This window comes from Centroberyx affinis, unplaced genomic scaffold, assembly GCF_046629955.1.
Source record: "Centroberyx affinis isolate AG114_WGS23_722 - 3 ecotype Tasmania unplaced genomic scaffold, CSIRO-AGI_Caff_v1 ptg001306l_1, whole genome shotgun sequence".
Lineage (NCBI taxonomy): Eukaryota > Metazoa > Chordata > Actinopteri > Beryciformes > Berycidae > Centroberyx > Centroberyx affinis.
The window spans coordinates 22,297-41,932 of record NW_027279812.1 but is presented as its reverse complement, the minus strand read 5'-3'; the positions used below and the strand labels follow the sequence as shown (position 1 = coordinate 41,932).

The window sequence follows — 19,636 nt, the reverse complement described above, 5'->3', positions numbered from 1 at the left end:
AAAATGCAGATCTTAATTTCATTAGTCGACTACAGACACGAATTTAACTTTGTGAGTCAGCTTGATGCAGTACAGTTATAATTATTAGTAGAGTTTGACCACGCATTATTTTTTATTCACAGATCTATGTTTCCACGCGGCAGCTCACTGCAAGCTACCTCACAACCTATGATGACGTTTGTGGCGCCAGAAATCAAGGGGTTTTGGAAAGAGGCTGTGTGTATGTCAGCTGGCGGATATTTACTATTATCTTGCTATGTTGGCGGTATCGTAAATGATAGGCCATTTTTAGTCAAAATAGAGGCTGATCGTTTGTCGTTTATGCTAGTATAAGCTCGGTTTGGAGTCAAGATGGTGATACTACGCAGCAGCGGCAGTGCCGGAGCTGAACCGGCAACAACTCCGAAGAGGAGGTCGTTGAAGTTGGATACTAGCTCCGAGTTTCTGTCGCTGCTTCCCGCGTCGCAGAGAAAGTCCGCCCGTCAGACACGGTCCTCCCGGGGCCTGGATGACAGCTTCAGCAGCCCTGAAAACAACACGGCCAATGTGAGTATGGATAGCTAGACAGCTGGCAGGTAACTAGATCACGATCTGTGATCTAACGGTAGGTGGATAAATTATCGATGAGCGCAACTTTGCTGTGCTATTTCTGCTAGCTTGCTAAGCTAACTAACGTTAGCTACATTGTCAAATTGTCACTGGCAGACAGATTTATGACTGAGCGGCCAGAGTCCCTCTAACTTCTCACTGAAACTCATGTGGTCCCTCCTGGACATGTATCCGTTGATGTATCCATTCAATCATTCATTCAATCTTGCAAAAACTTATTAGTTTACAAATCAATTAACTTTGAATTGTCTTTGCCCTGTGTTATCTCATACAGCCGTTTAATAAGAGTAGTAACCAGGCTACCAAATATATGCGTCCTATAAATGTAATCATTGTCCTAGGCATTGTGCTTTGGTTAGGGTATGAAGGGGGTGGCATCCAACTCATCAGAATCTTTTTTTTTCTCGCTCGTAAACTAGTTGTTATGGGAGAAACTGTGAGTGAATTAAAACCTGTTTATGAACTGTGGGGAAGTTAGTGTGAAGTTTGATATTCACCAGTTGATGCGCCTGTTAACGTCAGTAGCTCCGTGTCGATTGCATATTATTTTGCCTCCTCTCTGCCATATTTAAACTATTCACTCATTATGTGCTGACTGTTCCAGGGTCATGCTGATATGAATGAGGAGGGCAGCGGTCTGAGGACCAGAGGACAGAGAGTTAAACTGGAGGTCTCCTTTGCTGAGATGGACGGAAAGACCAGCTCCCCTCTGAATGAGGACAAGACTGGAGGATGCTGCACCAGGTAATGATGTCCCACTCACTTTAATAACAACTATTTTATTATTATTATTATTACTATTAAACCCATTACTACCCATTACTATTACTATTATTAGTAGGAGTAGTATTTGGGCTTTTATTGTTACAGTTCACTTCATAACAGACAGACAAAACATTGGAAAGACTATGATCTAAGGCTGCACAATCAACCAAATCTGCTATTCTGATTACTGCAATTTTCAAGTTGTTCTAAACTGTTTCATATGACAAACTAAACATTGTTGTCTGATGCTCCCTGGCCTACAAATCAAGAAATGAAAGTTGAATAAAATCTTACAAATCAAGCAAACCGAGTAGCAGAAATCAATCATCAATCACAATTCACCTTGCAGTTGCAAAAGGTTTTTTTGTCAATATTGTGCAGGCCTACTTTTGAACTTACTGCAGCAAAATGTGTGCACATTATCATGCACATTCCTAATATGCACACAAATATACAAAAGTGACACCATAACCTAAAAGGAGGCAGTGGTGGTCAAGTTAATTTGTCATTTCTCTCTAAAGGAAATCTCCCAGGCTGCAGAGAGAGGGGAAAGCATCCAGCGGTAAGCAACAAGCAGGTACACTCTTCAATTACAAAGCACAAAAAACACATTTAGCATGAGTTTGTTTTTAGGAGGGTATATGCTTCTAAAATTGGAGCAGTTAATGTTTTTGAAAAGAGCAAATGTGCTCAACTTTACCATTGTAATTCAAGGTAGGAAAAAAACGTTTCTGTTGGTGTCTCAGATGTGCCAGACGAGGTGGAGGAATCATCCACTCCCAAGAGGAGCCGCTTCAGTCTGCAGAGCAGGGAAGTAGAAGAAGAAGAAGAAGAGGAGGAGGAGGAGGACGAGGAGGACCACTCGGTGCGGCGCAGCTCCCGAATCACCAGATACAAACTGCATACCCGCAACCAGTCAGTCCTGTACGACCGACTCATCACCAAGTGAGTCCAATAACATTCACTCGGGTTTCTTTCAGCTCCCTCCACCACTGCTGCAGTTCCAATAAAGCTACCGCACCATGACCAAATGATCACCTCATAAGGAGAAGTATCCAACAAATAAAGACAAGTAAACTTTTAAAATGAAACTGCACACTAAAACAGGTGAAGTTGTAAACTGATATATGACTGAACATTGTATTTAAAATCTTGAGAATTATTGTCCTATTTGACACAATTCACACAAATTACTGAAAGGCATAGTTGGGATAAATTCGAGCAAATAATGAGTCCTCCCTCTTCCATTGAGGAACCGGTTCTAATGTTTCCAGAACCAACCAGATTGAAACATGTTTGCCTTGTGGATTCACATAGACAGTGTATAGTTGTGTAATGTGTGTACAGTATGGGAATCGCGTGTATTGTGAATGGCACAATAAAACAGTATGCTAGGAATCAATAAGTAACCTACATTGATAAAATCTTATCAATTCCCAACCTTAATTCCAACAGAAATGGAAATGGTTTTTCCCTTTTCTCTGACTGTCCCTCAGCACGGCTGAAGCTGTTCTCCAGAAGATGGATGACATGCAGAAGATGAGACGCAGACTGAGGAGCAGAGACACTAAAGAAGAGGTAAGGACCCAACCAATTAAATCATATTTAAAATTAATTGGATAAAGTTTAGGCAAAAGATTAAAGCCACTATGGAGAAGTTCGCAGCCTGCTTGACAGCAGTCCAAATTTTGTAACGCAATGCCAATGCATGTATTATATGTATGGAAATACATATACAGTTCAAAAGTTCCACATGGAGAAAATGAAAGAATAATATTCCCCATCTTGCAATCATGACCTCTTTAAAGGACACAATACCATCTTCTTTTCTACTTTTTCTTTTGGTGGTGGTTAAGAATGTTTAGAAGTAGACATTCCTCTACAGTATCTGTTTTTAAATGCCCTGCTCCGGGTCGCTCACTCCAGACTAATGGCTTTGTTTCCCCCTTGTGGATAAGTGGTTTATAACCTCACATAGGGCTCAAAGAGGCCAGTTGGTGTGCATATACTATGTAAGCAGAGAGCTTGCATGTCTCAGACTTGTGTTTATGTATGCATTCCTTTATGTTAACTATATGGCAGGCCTTAAAGCTTGAAGCCACAGTCAACCGAAGTCTGTGATTTCTCTACAATTGGGCTCTGTTGTTAACTTTGAATAAAGATCACAAAAGCGTCAAAAAGAAATTAACGTTTTTTTCACATCCACTGGACCCATGACCATGTTTGCACCAGTGATGTAGTCTTGGCTGCATATTGCATTGTGTAATCCTAATGTTTATGTATTCTGGTTTTGGTGGCTGGTTCTGCTGTTTGACAATGTATAGCAGGCTGTAAACCAGTGTACCACAGGGATAATCAAATCAGTGAAGTAAACACCGTTTGGCCTGTTTCCTCCCAGAAGCTGGGGATGTACACCAGGGGCAGGAGGCGCAGGTCTATGAGGACTGATGTGGAGAGTAAAGACACAGAGGAGAAGGAGAACCAAGGTGAGATGGGTTAGGCCTACTAGCCCTTTCAGGCACACAACCTGGGGATATTAACTTCTCTGTGGGCTGTGACACTGTTTTGTGAACTCGCAATATTGATTTCATTTATTCAGTGACCACACATTGATGTGTGGTGTTGCAGTGATGGATGCAAATTATTGCAACACTAGTACTTGGTACATTCCTTGATATCTCTACTCTTGCTTTTCATTCATAGGAGGGGATGAGGATGATGAGGATGATCATGATGAAGAGGAGGAGGAAGACAGAGAAGATGAGGAGGAGGAGGATGAAGATGATGATGATGACGAAGATGGGGAGGATGAGGAAGAGGACAACCAGAGGCGCTATGACTTCAGACAGCGGAAGACCGTGGTTCGCTACCAGGCCCCTCAGGATGGTATGGCTAAGTTTGGTTCACCTTCTTGAGGTTTCTGTTCAATCCAATCAGTCAAATCAATTTATTGATTGATCATATTAATTGTTTAAATGGTTGATATGCCATGCACACCAAATGTGCTTGAAATGCATAGAATTTTATTATTGTCCTTACAGGATAATTCTGGTTACTGGGCCTTATTTTGTGTGTTGTGCAAAATTTACAAAATACTGTATACTTTCTAGTATTGCTAACATATGCTCACAGGAGGCTGGTACCAGGGAAAAAAACAAAAACTTTGGTGCTAAAACTTTTTGAATACACTAGACATAGGCTGCTAAAAGTCCCAAATCTTCTCTTTGAGGCCCATTCATCTGTCTTCTAGTATTCCATTAGGTTTGACATAGTTTGATCATTTTGTGCTAGAACCCAGAGAACCCAGGAAGCGCAGCATGTACTTCAAGAGCCACTCGTCTCCTACCAGACACAGGTTCAGGTTCAGCTCCACGGCCCCCAGGAGCCCCTACAACAGAAGAAGAAGCAGCCGGTTAGTATGACAGCCCAGACACCACCCATTAACTGCTGACTAAGGGACAATAGCCAATGAGGTGCATGCCAAGATGACTTGTCAAAGACTTAAAGGAAAAATCCACCCTAAAACACATTAAGAAACATGTGACCACTTGCACATATAACCAAGAGCAACCAAGTTCACACCCTTCTCTGGGGGTGAAATGTAGCAACTAACTAACTGAAGCAGAATTAGACGAGGCAGGTTGAAGGAAATTGGGTACACCATAAAAGTAAATTACAATACTTCATGCTGGAAAATGAACGTGCAAAATGGATTGAGAGTGTTTTTGGTACATGACACCACACAAACAGCTTTTAATGGAACTCAAGACATAAAATAAAACACTGGAAAGTGTATATTATGGGACCTTTAAGTGACAACCTTGACACCTGTCAGTCGAGGCTCTTTCTCTCTCTCTCACTTGTCTCCTCAGAGTTGGCAGCTTGTCAAAGCTTGTCCTGCAAAACTCAAGACTTTCTCCATACTTTTCTACGAATAATGTCTTACACAGTGTTAAGAATGGTGACGTACTACTCACTGAAGCACATACACAGTCACACAGAGAGAACATAATGCAAAAACGCACATCAGAGTACTTGTTTCCTCGACCCATGCAGCACTGTTAATGTCACACGCTGCTTACTTTCACTAAAATGGTGTCTGGAAGGTGATCAGGGTATATGGTCTGACAACTATTTGTTAACATAAATATAGGGCTGAACTATTTTGAAAAAATATCTAATTGTGATTATTTTGACTGATATTGCAATTGCGATATGATTTGCGATATTAGAGGGAATGATAATTTTTACATCATTATTCTCATTTTCATTGAAAAACATATTAAAATGGTTATGGTGTGATTTTTGCAGGGATCTGTACCCAACAAAGATGTTTTCTTAAGTCTGTAGAATATGATGTGTAGGCCAGGACATCTCTGCAGCACGACAATATTCAATTTAAAATGGTATTTTGACACACATTTCGCCTTTAACAAATAGTGCGCCTCCTGCGATTTGAATATTGCAGTAGGCCATATTGCGATTTCGATAAAATCTAGATTAATTGTTCAGCCCTACATAACTATCTAGTTGTAGTGTTGGCCCCAATACAAATAATATTATTTTCCATAGCCATGAGTATCATTATTGCATGTACAATCCATCCCAATATTCCTTTTTTCCTCTTTTTTTCTGATTCTCTTGCTCCTCATCCTCAGGAGTAGCTCTGAGAGGTAAGAGACACTCACTACTTGTCTTTGTTGCTGTTTACCTTTTTTTTAATAGTCCTTTTGGGTGCTGTCTGTCTCTACTAGCACTGTGGTTGTCCAGAAGTGTGGCACATTTTGGGTGAAAATATATACAGTAGTCTAAATATTGGGACAGTGAGCCAAATTGAATCTTTTTTGTCTGTGTCATTGTTTAACCATGGTTCAACATGGAGACAAGGACAGACCAGCTGTTCGAAAGCTGACTGTCTTTTACCTCATCTGCTGATGTGAACAGACTTGTAACATCTTGCAACAAATCAGAAAATGTGACTCCCCTGCATTTCCCCTGCAAGTTTTAAATTAATGAATTGTATATGATATGGTATTCTATGATGAGTAGTATATTGCATTTGTTGCTTGTCTTTGAATTCAAATAAAGTCATTTATTTGATTCTTAGAAAGATATACTGTAAATCAAATAAAGTCAGTGGAATCAACAGCAACCTGGACTAGCTCACTATCCCAATGCTTCCATTATGAACTGGAAATCATTCTTATTTACTTTGAGTAAAAATTGGCGTAATCTTATGTGAGTATTAAGTATTTTTCAGGTACATTTAGCATCTTACTGTGTCTTTGGATATTTATTTATAATATTTTCTTGTTGTGTGCTTGATTTGTCCTGCTGATTACACAGCCTTAAATTATATACTGTACGTCCAGCACTCCTGGTGTTTTGTTCTGGTGGTCTGTTGCCCAGGCCTCATGCATGAGGATGGTCTGTGTGTGATTTGGGCTTGTTGGATTAATCATACCTGTGATGGAGGTGTAAATGATGCATTCATGAATGCTATCTAGTAGTGTGTAGTACTGGTAGTGTTTATTTGTGAGTGTTTGTATTTGTTGTGTTTATTGGAATGAGTGTTTGTAGGGTATTGAGTTTGATTGGTTTTTAATCCTTTTAATCCTTAATGTCTTCACTGATCAGAGTCAATTCCTGCCTTAACCGTGTCGGTCTCTAATATTCTATGTGTTTTCTTGCTGAAAGCGACGTGCCTCCTTTTAGTTGGAATTGTCTGTTTTGCTGTAGACAGACAGACAAACTGATAGGCCAGGATGATACAGATGGGATGAAAGATGGTGTTTTTCATGCATTTCTCCTCCTTGCAGAAGGAGACATGCCATCCACAGCAGTGACTCCACTTCCTCCTCTTCAGACGACGAGAAGTTTCAGAGACGGAGAAGTAAGAACAGAAGCCGGTCTGTCAACAGGTGAGTCCGTTCAGCAGCACCTGTCTTAGAGCGCAACTACAAACACACAACAGTGTTTTTTTTCAGCAATAGGTAGGTTGCAGAATAATTAAATATTTGAACGATAATTATTGCAGAATAATTCAAATGGGTCCACAAATTTGCATCCAAAGCTATTTGCTATACTAGGTTGCCTTCTAATCCCTGCAATATAAGAGAGGGAGGAATAAGATAATTTAGGCTTGCAGGTTTGTATCCTAAAATTACAGTAAATTTAGTTGCTCAAACAAGGTTTTAGGGCTTCCAGGTCTCCAAGGAAAGGTTTGAAAACCATTTTTCCCCAGATTTTCCCCCACGTTCTTTCGCACAGAAAGAAACTAAGGTGGTGTTTTCATCCCAACAGTTTTCTGTCTCATAGCAGCCAAATGGTGAAGATGTCTAGGGTGACGCTATGTTGTCTTATTAATTTAAAAAAATTGCAGTGCAAGTTTGCCTTTAAGATTCTTACTTCTAATGGGAAGCTGAGCTCACGAATTGCATTGCTTCAAATGCTTCCCCATTAACCTGTTATTTAATGGTAATAATTACTGATAGGGTGGGACCAATGACTCAGTGCATCCCACATACTTACACTGTTGTAGGAATCTCTCGTGATGCTCTCCTCCATATGCTGTCCAACAAAGCAGAATTGCCAATAAAATGAGTCTGATAAAAAAGGGATATTTATCTTTTCTCTGTTGTTTTTCCTCCAGATGTCTACCCATGAACCTTGTGAAAGAGGACCTGCTGGGGATCCAGAAGGACAGGATGAAGATCGGAGCCAGCCTAGCTGACGTGGACCCAATGCAAATAGACAAGACGGTAGGTTTGGATTGGATGAATGGATGGAGTTAGTCTGACAAACAAGGACAGAGATAGACGTGATGGTACATATGACTGATGGATGGATGATAGGACAGTTGGTAAGACAGAGAGAAAATATCTTCAGTTAGATGGACAGAATACAAGATAACAATGACAACATAACGTTTTTGTGACCTAGGTGAGTTTTGATAGCATCGGAGGTTTGAATAGACACATCTCAGCGCTGAAGGAAATGGTGGTCTTCCCTCTGCTCTACCCAGAAGTCTTTGAGAGGTTTAAGATACAGCCACCAAGGTAAATAACCTAATATACATATATATATGTATGTGTAAGTTGTGTAAGGGACTTCATCTCCTGTCCTTTCCTTTCCTTTCTTCTCTGCTCCCGCCATCTCTTCTCATCCTCCAACTGCCCCATTATTTTCTCTCACTTGTGTTTTCCCCTTGTCTCCAGGGGCTGTCTATTCTACGGTCCTCCAGGTACGGGGAAAACCCTGGTAGCCAGAGCGCTGGCTAACGAGTGCAGTCAGGGGGAGAGGAAGGTGTCGTTCTTCATGAGGAAAGGGGCCGACTGCCTCAGTAAGTGGGTGGGAGAATCGGAGAGACAGCTACGTCTGCTGTTTGACCAGGTAAACCACACGCCTCTACAACATACTCACAACATTCAGGGATGATGCTTTTTTCTTCCAGTATTTTAGGCTTTTCTGGATGCAGGAATTGGTGCCTTTCTCCCACCACTTCCTGCTTTTTTGTTTTGCTGTGATTGCATCCCTGACTGGTTCCCAATATTAATGAAAGACAATGCCATCAACAAAGACTATCCAACAACAGACCTTATAAAGGATATCCTACTATATTTTCATATATGAACTTGTGGGATGGGATAAATCAAATGCCTGTGCCCTTTTTTTCCATCACACCACCTGTAACTATCAAGTTTGAAAAGAACGTAAAGAATTGATGTGATCCCTGCTGATTTCCTCTCAGGCATACCAGATGCGTCCGGCCATTATCTTCTTTGATGAGATTGATGGTTTGGCTCCAGTCAGGTCCAGCAGACAGGACCAGATCCACAGGTGAGCAGTGCCTCACTCTGATTTTTAGGTTATTTGTGGTGGCTGTGGTGAGTACAAGAGTGTAAATGACTGTCCATGCAACACAAGAGGCACTTGCAATTTTATTGTGTTAGTTTAGGTTTAATTGACACAAAAAGTCTGTGGAAAGCATTTTGTTGAGGCTCTTTAGGGAAGAACACTCACAAAATCTTAAATATTGCATCGTAAGAATTTCATCAGCATTTAGCTGATGCTTTTAAGTCTGGTTCATGCTTCATGCGAAAATAATCAAAGTTGAGTGTGTGCATCAAAATGACATAATTGCGGCCGGAATGACTGGGTGCATTGGCTGCATTTAAGGCATGTTTGATATTGTGCACCACCTGAAATTTAAAACAAGCGCTTGGTGATCTCTTGCGTAAGCAGAGATAACAAAAATTAAATTCATTTAAAAATCAGATCACTTTTATGACCAATGTGCAAAGGTTCCATACAGTGTAATCTGTCAACTATATGATGGCACAATACACCAAAAGTAAATACATGTTTTGTTGCTGTTGCAAGGATTGAACCTGTGACCTTGATGTTAACGGATGTCACTCCACTATACCACCCTGCTTCAAGTGAAAGTTTGAAAGGTCTCAACCTTTAAAACATGAGCAATTAACACAATCCAAAATGCTGCATTTGCCTAATCTGAGTCTCTTTATGTCTCCATAGTTCCATTGTGTCCACCCTCCTGGCTCTTATGGACGGTTTAGACAGTAGGGGAGAGGTTGTAGTGATAGGAGCCACAAACAGACTGGACTCCATCGATCCAGCTCTCAGACGACCAGGACGCTTCGACAGAGAGTTCCTCTTTGGCCTGCCGGACAGAGAGGTCAGTATCCAAACAAATCCTGTTGAGCCTGCAGAGTTTGGCCTTGTAATTCCTAGTCAGATCATTTTAAATCATTGTGAATCAACAACACATTGTAATTTGTTAATAATGATTTTTGCCACAAATTTGAAATATGTCGCAGTTGCACCTATCACTAATGCTTCTGCTGTTTTCGTAGCCACTACCAGAGAACTGAACCATGTAAACTAGGTCCTTCGACTTCGCCAGGTTCTTAGACTACTCTTAGGCCAAAGAGCTACTGAACATCATATGAAAATGACAGGAATTATCCTTTAATGGTGGGTATATCACCATGGTAGTGTACTAGTAAGCAGTATTATGTTTTGTTTTATTTTATTTTGAGCTTTTAGTTTTAGAGAAGGGGCAGCAACATGGCAGCCATAGTGCAACCTATCCAAATGCTCTTTCGTTGGCTTTGGGCTGAGGCAGCAGATGTTCTTCAGCTCATGCACTAGTTTAATGCTGTAGTTGTAATATCACAAGAGATTCTGCAAAGTATTGGACCCAAAATTAAAATGCTGTGCTCTGTTTTCCTGCGCCAGGCGAGAAAGGATATTCTGAAGATCCACACCAGACAGTGGAGTCCTCAGCCTTCTGACGCTTTTCTGGAGGAACTGGCAGACAAGTGTGTTGGTATGCATACACACACACTCACACACACACAAACACGCATTCCAACCTTATTTGAATCCACCAATTCATTTTAGTACATACTGTATGCTTCCTCTGACAGTCATTCTTACGTTTATTCTTTCATTAATATACAGTATTGCTATATACTGATGAAACCAGTGTTTCCATTACATCTATTTAGCTATGGTGTTCTCCCACAGCTTGAGAAAAGTAATAGGAAAGTTGATCAGATGGCCTTATTGCTGAGCCCATCCCCCCAAAAAAATAACGTAATAAGTTCAATTGCAATTACAGCACAATTGTCCTTATATATTGGTATACAAATCCAATTGAACCCAACCCAATCTAGAAAAATTCTCCAGGAAACACTGACAAAAGGATTTGGACACTCATGAGAACAGATAGAAAATAGTTTTCTGACAGCAATCTGGCTTTATTGTCCAGGTTACTGCGGAGCAGACATCAAGGCAGTGTGTTCAGAGGCTGCTCTGTGCGCGCTGCGCCGTCGCTACCCCCAGATCTACTCCTCCTCACAGAAACTAGTGCTCGACGTCAACTCCATCGCCATCGGCAACAGAGACTTCATGTCCGCCATGGCCAAGATGGTGCCAGCTGCCCAGAGGTATGACCAGGATAACTTTATTTTATTGTAAATGTTTGTTATCCTTAGTTTCTGTCTATTTTTTGGGATATAAACATTGTCTACAGAAAACAGTGCTTGCGTGTGCTTGGCATACACAGTATATGTGATTGTTTGTGATCCTGTTTGTGATTCCCAGAGCGGTAGTGTCACCAGCCAAGGCCCTGATACCAGTCATCCGCCCTCTGCTCAGCACTGCCCTGCAGAACATCCTGCACACTGTCAGCAGACTGTTCCCCCATGCTGAGCAGGGCTTAAAGAGGAAGAGAGACCAAGGTAGAGTCCTGCTCTGTCTGTCTGTCTGTCTGTCTGTCTGTCTGTCTTCTTTCTTTCTTTCTTTCTTTCTTTCTTTGCACAGATCCCCATGTCTATCCTAATCATGGCTGTTGGGGGTAACTGTTGGTGTGTGTGTGTTTCTAGATGTGCCCTCTGGTGTGTTTGAGGATGATCTGATGTTCAGTGAAGATGAGGATGCAGCAGTCTGCAACGGACTGACCTCTCACTCTCAGCCTCAACCCAAAGCACCTGCCGCCAACGGACTCCTCAACCTCAGTAGGTGGGTTATCCTTCATTCAGGAGGAAATATTAAGCAGGAAGTTTATTATAATTTATTTGTTCATTTGACATTCATTCAGGAAATTAAAACTGTGATTAATTACATCACAGTTTACAGAAGTACATTTTCTACAAATCCTGTCTGTTGCTTTTTGAGCAGTATTTGTTTAATAAAAGAAGTTAAAGTTGTATTGTGAAAGTTTAACTTGAACTATGAATCATCACACCATAGCTGTGAATTTTCACACAACTCCCACAATCCTCTATCCATATTCAGAAAGAACTATATGTCCTTGCCACAAATGTGGAATGGGATTTTACAGAATCTGTACTTGTTTTCTTTCAGTCTCCTTTTTCTCTCCATTCTTTCCTTTATTTCGGAAGTGTTCTGAGCCGTCCAGCCTCCTACCTCCACACCACCTCACCTGTCTCTTATCTCTCTGTCTTCTCTCCTCGTCTAGGAGCGTGTTGAGCCAGCCGACCTCCTACCGGCCCAGGCTGCTGCTGGAGGGCAGACCGGGCTCCGGTCAGAGCTCCCACCTGGCCCCCGCTCTGCTCCACGCCCTGGAGAAATTCACAGTGTACACCCTGGACATGGCCGTGCTGTTCGGAGCCAGCGCCACCGCGCCAGAAGAGACCTGCGCTCAGGTAAACCGTCCACCTATCTGTTCACATTTGCACTGGGAAGAAAGTCGTACTCCGCAGCCTTGTCAAATTCAGTGTGTTCTGTTCAGTGGACCTCACTGGCCAAAATGGCTGCCACAGTGACTGTGTAGTTCATGGGCCCCACCTCCTCACACTGTGGACACTGGGGATAAATACGTACTATGGACAAATAGACCGAAAGAAAGAACTGCATGTTTCAGCTGTGTACAATGTTGTTGTATCATTTCCTATGTTCTATAGATATCTGCCAGTGTGCATTATATCCTGGTTTTTCATGCTGTCCTGATCACACCTTTGATTCTGTTGATAGCAAGTGGGATGTCATCCCCTCTCATCCCCCCTCAAATTGTTCCTTGGATATATATCTCAATCATCTTTTAAACTCCTCTGTCCTATCTTATGTTCTGTAATTCTCTGTAGTCCTGTAAATAGTCCCACTATCCTGTACATTCCTCCATAGATGCACATCCAGCTTTTATAAATATCCATAATGTTTCCTTGTCTTACCTCATGCTCTGTAGATCTTTGTTGAAGCCAAGCGGACATCTCCCAGCATCCTGTACATCCCCCACATCGGACAGTGGTGGGAGACAGTGGGTCCTGCCTTGAGAGCCACCTTCCTCAGCCTGCTCCACTCTATCCCCGCCTTCGCTCCCATACTGCTGCTGGCTACCTGTAACCTGCCTTATGACCGACTCAGCCTGGAGGTACGGACAGAACCACACTGTAGGGTGATGCACTGTGGACTTTGAGATTATGATATGAATGGTGATTCATGCGGGTACAGCGTTTTTCATTTCTTTTTCAGTGTTGAAAAATGTTTAAAAAACATTTGGGTGAAAATATGAATATAAAATGATTCTCTCAGCAGCAGAATACTTTGTTTAGGAGCTTGGCTGGAACACCTCTCCTTTTGAGGTTAAAAAAAATAGTCTTGCTTTCTGGAATTTGCACTGGTCAATATTGCAGTTTCAATATTGCAATTTCAGTATTTTAATTTTAATTGTGCAGCCCTAACAAACACTCATGAACACATAAACATATTGTTGCAGCAGTGAATACTTAATTCAGTTTCTTATCTTTTGTCTTAATTTCCTTGATACAAACACCCACCCACACAAATGTCTTCCCTCCCTCCTCACCTTCCTTTCCCCAGGTTCAGGAGTTGTTTCGTTTGGAGTACGGGGAGGTTTTCCATGTCCAGGTTCCCACCAGCAGAGAAAGGAGAAGCTTCTTTGAGGACCTGATCCTCAGCCAGGCGGCCAAGGCCCCTGCCTCCAAGAAGAAAGCTGGTGAGAAATGGATGAGCTTGGTAACAAACTGCAGTCTGAACTCAGTAATGCAGCTGGCTTTGTGTGGCCTTCTAGTTGAAGAAGCATTTCCCTTATGCTCATGGTCTGCTTGTCCAGTCTTCATACGAGTCCTGGAAAACCTGGAAAGTCATGGAAAATCATTATGGCAAAATCCAGCACTGAAATATCTCTGAAATAAATGAAAATTATGATCGACTTGAAGGCCATAAAAAAATATATATGTTAACCCACGGCTCTCCTCAGCGCTCCAGGCGTTGGAGGTGCTCCCCGTGGCCCCCCCGCCTCCCCCTCGTCAGCTGACGGAGAAAGAGACACAGCGACTGGAGGAGCAGGAGGAAGACACGCTCAGGGAGCTCCGCCTCTTCCTGCGTGACGTCACCAACCGCCTGTCCCAGGACAAACGCTTCAAGGCCTTCACAAAGCCTGTGGATTTAGATGAGGTAGCTGTTCTATTCTATTCTATTCTATTCCATAATAATGTCTTGCTTTAAGCTGTCACCAAGTGAGATCACTGTCGGCCTAGAGGAAATGGATTTACTCGAGTCTAGTGTGTTCTGTTGTCTTTGTCTCTGTCCTGCTTCAAGTTTTTTGTCAAAGTTTTTTTTTTTTTTTACTGCTTTCTATTTTACTCTATGCTGTTCTATCCTGTTGTACTTCTAATTCCTTCACTAACCTGGTTGACTCAGGGGGAAAAGGACTGTCTTTATCTTTCTTTGTTTTGTTCTTTAACAATGTCTGTCTTGACATCATCATGTTGGAGGCAACAAATTAGACCTCTATTAAGATGGCTAGACTTATTTAATCAAATAACAAAGATAGGAAAGGAAGAAATGAGATATTGACCAAACTGTTCTAAATAAGAGAAATCAACAAAGAAAAAAAGACAATGAAATCCTCATGAAAAACATTCTAAATGTGGTGGTGTGATTCTGGTTGTCACTAAAAATAAAATGAATACAGCTATAATCGTGTTCATAGAGTTGAATGTTCCAAAACACCTCTCTAACCTTTGAATACACAATCTTCTTGTACCTCATGTGAAACCTTGGGGCATCCCACAGTTTGACTGTTTTTGTCTGCGGCATCCCTAGAGGACAAAACAAACCCATATGTGGTTTGCATATTATTTATAGCATATTTACTGTACATTGTGGTTCCAAAAATATAAAAGAAATGACACATCTGCAACCCAGTCAGAACAGTCCCACGGCCCTTTTTAATGAGAAACACAGCTCTAAATCATCTCTTGTATCTCTAATAACCTACATCTTTAATCTGTGTTTTTAATAGCTGCTCCTCTTAAATTAATCCCAGACAGCCTGAGGTCAAACTAAGGGATATTACCCACCAAAATTCCCTTTTCAGCTGAAATTCAATCCGTTTGCCCCTAGTATTAGTGATAGTGGTAGTTGTAGAAGATATTATATGTCTTTTTAAAATGTCCTTGTGTTTGTTGTGTTGTATTTTAGGTACCAGACTATGCCGAGGTGATCGAGCAGCCTATGGACCTGTCCACTATTCTCGCCAGGATTGACCTTCATCACTATGAGACAGTCAAGGAGTTCCTGTATGATGTGGACCTCATCTGGCAGAATGCGCTGGAGTACAACCCAGACCGGGACCCTTCAGGTAAACACAATGAACAACTTACTAGTATAATGTAATTGTTTCAATAAAAAATCATCATTGATGCTTATTGGATGATGAAAGAAATGCTAAACTAAAACAATAAAATCAATCAACTTGCCTTGGGTGCAAAATATTGAGTGATTTGTGATCCTGGAGTAAAAGAAAAGGAACACATACCTTAATTATTTGCATCTTGTGTGTGTGTTTCCCTCCAGACCGTCAGATCCGCCACAGAGCGTGTGCCTTGAAGGACACCGTCCATGCCATTATCAGAGATGAACTGGATGAAGACTTTGAGAAGATCTGTGAGGAGCTCAAGGAGTCACGCTGCAAAAGAGGTGAATACTGTGTGTGTGTGTGTGTGTGTGTGTGTGTGTGTGTGTGTGTGTGTGGTAGTTAGAAGGCAAACACAATATAATTAACTTAAGTAATGATACAGACTAAACTGTCATAGGCACAGGGATAACTTATTTGAGCACTGACATTCACTGGTAGCCCTCTTTACCGAAGGGCTGACTTTCACTGACTCTCACTGACTAATATATGGGGTTAATTGTATGAATTTTATTGGCTATGTTTAAAAACCTTTTATGAAGTTGTCAGTGCACAATTGTAATGCTTTTAACATGATACTATTCTGTTTGAATCAAATGGTCACATGCCTACATGTGCATATTTGCTCAGACTCTGAGTGTCTGTAGCCTTTACTATTGTCACTTCTATATTTTGCCCATATGATCCTGTAATATACTCTTGCAGACTTTTTGACGAACAGAAGAGCATGTACACATCACACAGCATGCATAGCATAGTAGATTGCATGATTCCATCCACTGTTTTCACCAATTAGACAGCTAAGGGCCTTACAGTGCTTCAGTCTCAGAATGCAAGGTATTTTCAGGTAGATATTGTTATGTAGAAGAAGAGAAACCATAGGCTAAGACAGTCTGCGCTCTGTTTTTGTCTGACTCCAGGTTGCTCCACCTCGCGGTTTGCTCCCTCCTTCTACCACGTCCTTCCCAAACAGCCCAAACCTCCTGCTGAGGCCAAAGCCGGTGACGTGGCCCCAGCTAGAGAGCCTGCCAGAGCCACAGCTGCAGCTCCTGCCGTCACGCCTGCTGCTACTGTCACCACACCCAAACACAGTGGTTGGTATTGTGGCACTAATAGAATAATAAGTTAGGGTGGCAGTTTTCAGGGTTGTCCTTTTCCCCAGGATTTCAGGGTTTTGGATTAGATGAAACCTGAATGATCTCTGGAGAAATATAGTCATTGCAGCAGAAGATAATAAAATATAGATAAGAATAAGACAAACAGAGGGTACTGAAGATAATAAAAAACAAGTAATTGCAGCGAAAAGATCACAACAAATAAACATTGAAAATAATGCAACGTGTAAACTAGCACCAAAGTGCCCTCGAGCAAGACACTGAACCCCCAACTGTTCTAGTAGAACGTGTGTGAATGTGTGTGACGCTCCCTCCCAAGTCTACGACCACCCCAGGCCATTGCTATAAATAGGAATGTATTCTAGGTCAGATTGTTGCCTGGTTAAATAAAGTGTAATTACAGTATTGATTGAATAATAGGATTAAAATGTTGTTAATGTAATAATAATAATCCACCTTGGTCGAAAGGAAGCAAACAACACATTTGTAGGAACCTTGCCAAAGCCATAATGCAATTGTCTCATTTGGGTTTTAATTTGATGTTTGAAAACTAAAGATATATTGGAATGCGGTGGGCCTAAGAGCTGTGGTGATGGACAGAGCACCAAACCTATTGACGAATCAACATTTTTGTCCATTTTTGTCTTAAGTAACCCTCCCCCTTTCCCTCCCTCTCGTATCCCTCCAGCCCAGAAGAAGAAGCGGCGGAAGAGTCGCTGGTGTAACGGCGTCATTACCAAGAGAAGGTCCACCTCCTCCCCTCATGTCTCCAAAGACGACGGGCACCTCGCCGGGTCTGAGGAGGAAGACGAAGACGGGGACGATGAGGAGGAGGTTGGGAAGGGAGGAGGAGAGGAGCCCGAGGAGGGGGTCGCTGTAGAGCCGGGGCTCGCAGCCAGTCAGGACGTTAGCTGTGGGTCTGATTCGAAGGAACAGGACAGCCAGGAGGAACCCATGGAGGAGGCTGAAGAGGAGGATGTACCGTGTGAAAATGGGAAACCAGAAGACGACAGCCACACTGAGTCTGAAGCAGATACCCAGGGACAAACCAGTGCAGTGGAGAGCAGTGACAATAATAGCCAAAAACTGTCAGGCAGCAGAGAAGAAAACCCTGCTGGACAATCACAGAATGTGGAGCTCCCCGCAGACACTGGGGCTGAGAAGAGTCAAACGGTAACACAGGGAGACGGTGGGAACGGCGAGGTAACTACAGCAGAGGAGGCAGAGCAGAACGGCCATGGAGAGCCAATGGAAGCAGAAGGAACAGAGAGTATGGAGCCTGGGCAGACCTCAACCAAAGACCCCCCTGCAGCAGACAAAGTGGAGGAGGATACTGGCACAGGTTAGCTGGCAACACATTGTCTCACACTCAAAGCTGGGCTCTAAATGTTGGATATAGTCATATATCTTCTTGAATATTTTTTATTACCGTTTTTAGCAGCTTTGTTGGAATCCAGGTAGAGAATCATGTAAAGAACCCTTTTTATAGCTTCAAAATAGATACAAAATCAAAATGTCAGCCATTTAGATAGACACTAGAGAAATGTTTGCCTTCAATCCAATAAATCGCTATGTAAACAAAGCCAGTAGTGTGGTGACAGTGTTTCAACAAGGGGACACCACACTGCAATCACAGACTGGGCCTTTAAGGTTCTGGGCTAGGAAGTGAATGTGTCAGCGGAGTGTCATCATTTATAGTGGTATAAACCTGTGTGTGTTGTGTCTCAGAGCGGAGTGTGAGGCGCATGACGCGGGCTCTAAAGAATGCTGTGCTGCAGCAGCAGATGATCGATGTGGACAAAGCTCTGCAGATCCTGGACCAGCAAACTCCTCCTGTGGTGGTGGACAGAGACAAATTAAAGGTATGGAACACTGTGTGTGACCCCACAGGTCAAGCCAGGATTACTGCAACCTGACTTTACCCAGAGAAACCCTAGAAAACAAAAAGCCTCAGGACAAGTTTGTTTTCCTGCTGACTTTATCCTTCTTTCACCCCGGCACCTCCTGAGGGTGTTCGCCAGAGGATTATGAAGTTCACCAGATAAAGATGTCCTCATCTCTCGCTCTTTCCTCTGTCTCCTGTCACTCTCCTTTCTTCTCCAGGAGCTGTTGGAGAGAGTCGTGACCAAGACTGACGGCTATGAGGTTTACCAGCTGGAGAAACTCTACGCTCTGCTCTGCCAGAGCATCTACAGACACAGACGAGACTACAACAAGGCCACACTACTACAGGTTTGTATTTGATTGTGTTGAGAGAGGGAGATTTTTTTGTTTTGTTTTGTTTTAGTTTTATAGATGCAAAGGGTTCATCTAAGAATTAATGGGTTAGGATAATTTAATGTAGCATGAAAGTAGAACATTGCCAGTCTGATTCATTATTCATGCAACTTCTGGGAAGACTTGTTATGAATGCAGTTGGTTACATTTGCCCAATGTATTTTTAATTAATTAATTTATTTTTTGCTCATAATTTATCATCCCTTCCTTGTGTTTTCATTTGATTAGGAGATGGAACAAGAGATCGAAGACTTCTGTTGAAGAGTTTCTACAGGAACGTTGTGACCCTTTTTGAAGGTTACTCTCCATCCCCCCAGCTGTTTAAATGTACAAACAATACCGCTTCTATTTTCATAGATCATACAGATAACTCTTTGTATACCTTTTTTTGCTTTTATTTAATTAAAGGTTTTTCCTCATAATTCTTGTCATGTGCCTTTTTTGTGCTCCAGATTAAGATTGCCAAGAAAATACTAGTTTTTAGGGATTCATGTCATATGTACTGTGTAGTATGACCTTTTCCATAAATTTTAGCAACCACTTATTTGCCAGCGTGTGATGAATTTGATTCTGTCTAAATTTGAATCTATTTCTATTGTTAGTCATCACCATGTTTACTTTTTAGTCTCCTTTTTCCTTCATGAGATGCAGAGCTACAGTG

The 19,636-nt window shown here is 41.9% G+C and overlaps 1 protein-coding gene and 1 non-coding gene across 2 annotated transcripts; both read left to right on the top strand.

The window, feature by feature from the left end:
* The first annotated feature begins 213 nt into the window (after window positions 1–213).
* LOC139649229 (ATPase family AAA domain-containing protein 2-like) lies at window positions 214–19,385 on the top strand. Its single transcript, XM_071525571.1, has 30 exons — window positions 214–546; window positions 1,214–1,353; window positions 1,896–1,951; window positions 2,121–2,319; window positions 2,871–2,952; window positions 3,773–3,860; window positions 4,078–4,260; window positions 4,666–4,786; window positions 6,033–6,047; window positions 7,194–7,295; window positions 8,027–8,135; window positions 8,317–8,432; window positions 8,592–8,766; window positions 9,125–9,213; window positions 9,913–10,072; window positions 10,636–10,726; window positions 11,171–11,348; window positions 11,506–11,642; window positions 11,787–11,922; window positions 12,383–12,569; window positions 13,109–13,294; window positions 13,744–13,879; window positions 14,144–14,340; window positions 15,370–15,529; window positions 15,745–15,867; window positions 16,504–16,677; window positions 17,387–18,040; window positions 18,427–18,560; window positions 18,802–18,930; window positions 19,204–19,385. Exons 1-30 carry the CDS (start codon window positions 352–354, stop codon window positions 19,234–19,236), a joined length of 4,485 nt encoding a protein of 1,494 aa, XP_071381672.1. The 5' UTR covers window positions 214–351; the 3' UTR covers window positions 19,237–19,385.
* LOC139649257 (small nucleolar RNA SNORA5) lies at window positions 12,622–12,758 on the top strand. The gene has a single exon (XR_011695595.1). It is a non-coding gene; the product is annotated as a small nucleolar RNA SNORA5 (small nucleolar RNA).
* Window positions 19,386–19,636: the final 251 nt, after the last annotated feature.

Excerpts from the sequence above, each read along its gene's own strand:
- LOC139649229 (XM_071525571.1), top strand. The coding sequence starts at position 352 with ATGGTGATACTACGCAGCAGCGGCAGTGCCGGAGCTGAACCGGCAACA. Across the intron at positions 11,643-11,786 it reads AAAGAGGAAGAGAGACCAAG|ATGTGCCCTCTGGTGTGTTT; the intron begins GTAGAGTCCTGC and ends GTGTGTTTCTAG. Across the intron at positions 18,041-18,426 it reads GGAGGAGGATACTGGCACAG|AGCGGAGTGTGAGGCGCATG; the intron begins GTTAGCTGGCAA and ends GTTGTGTCTCAG.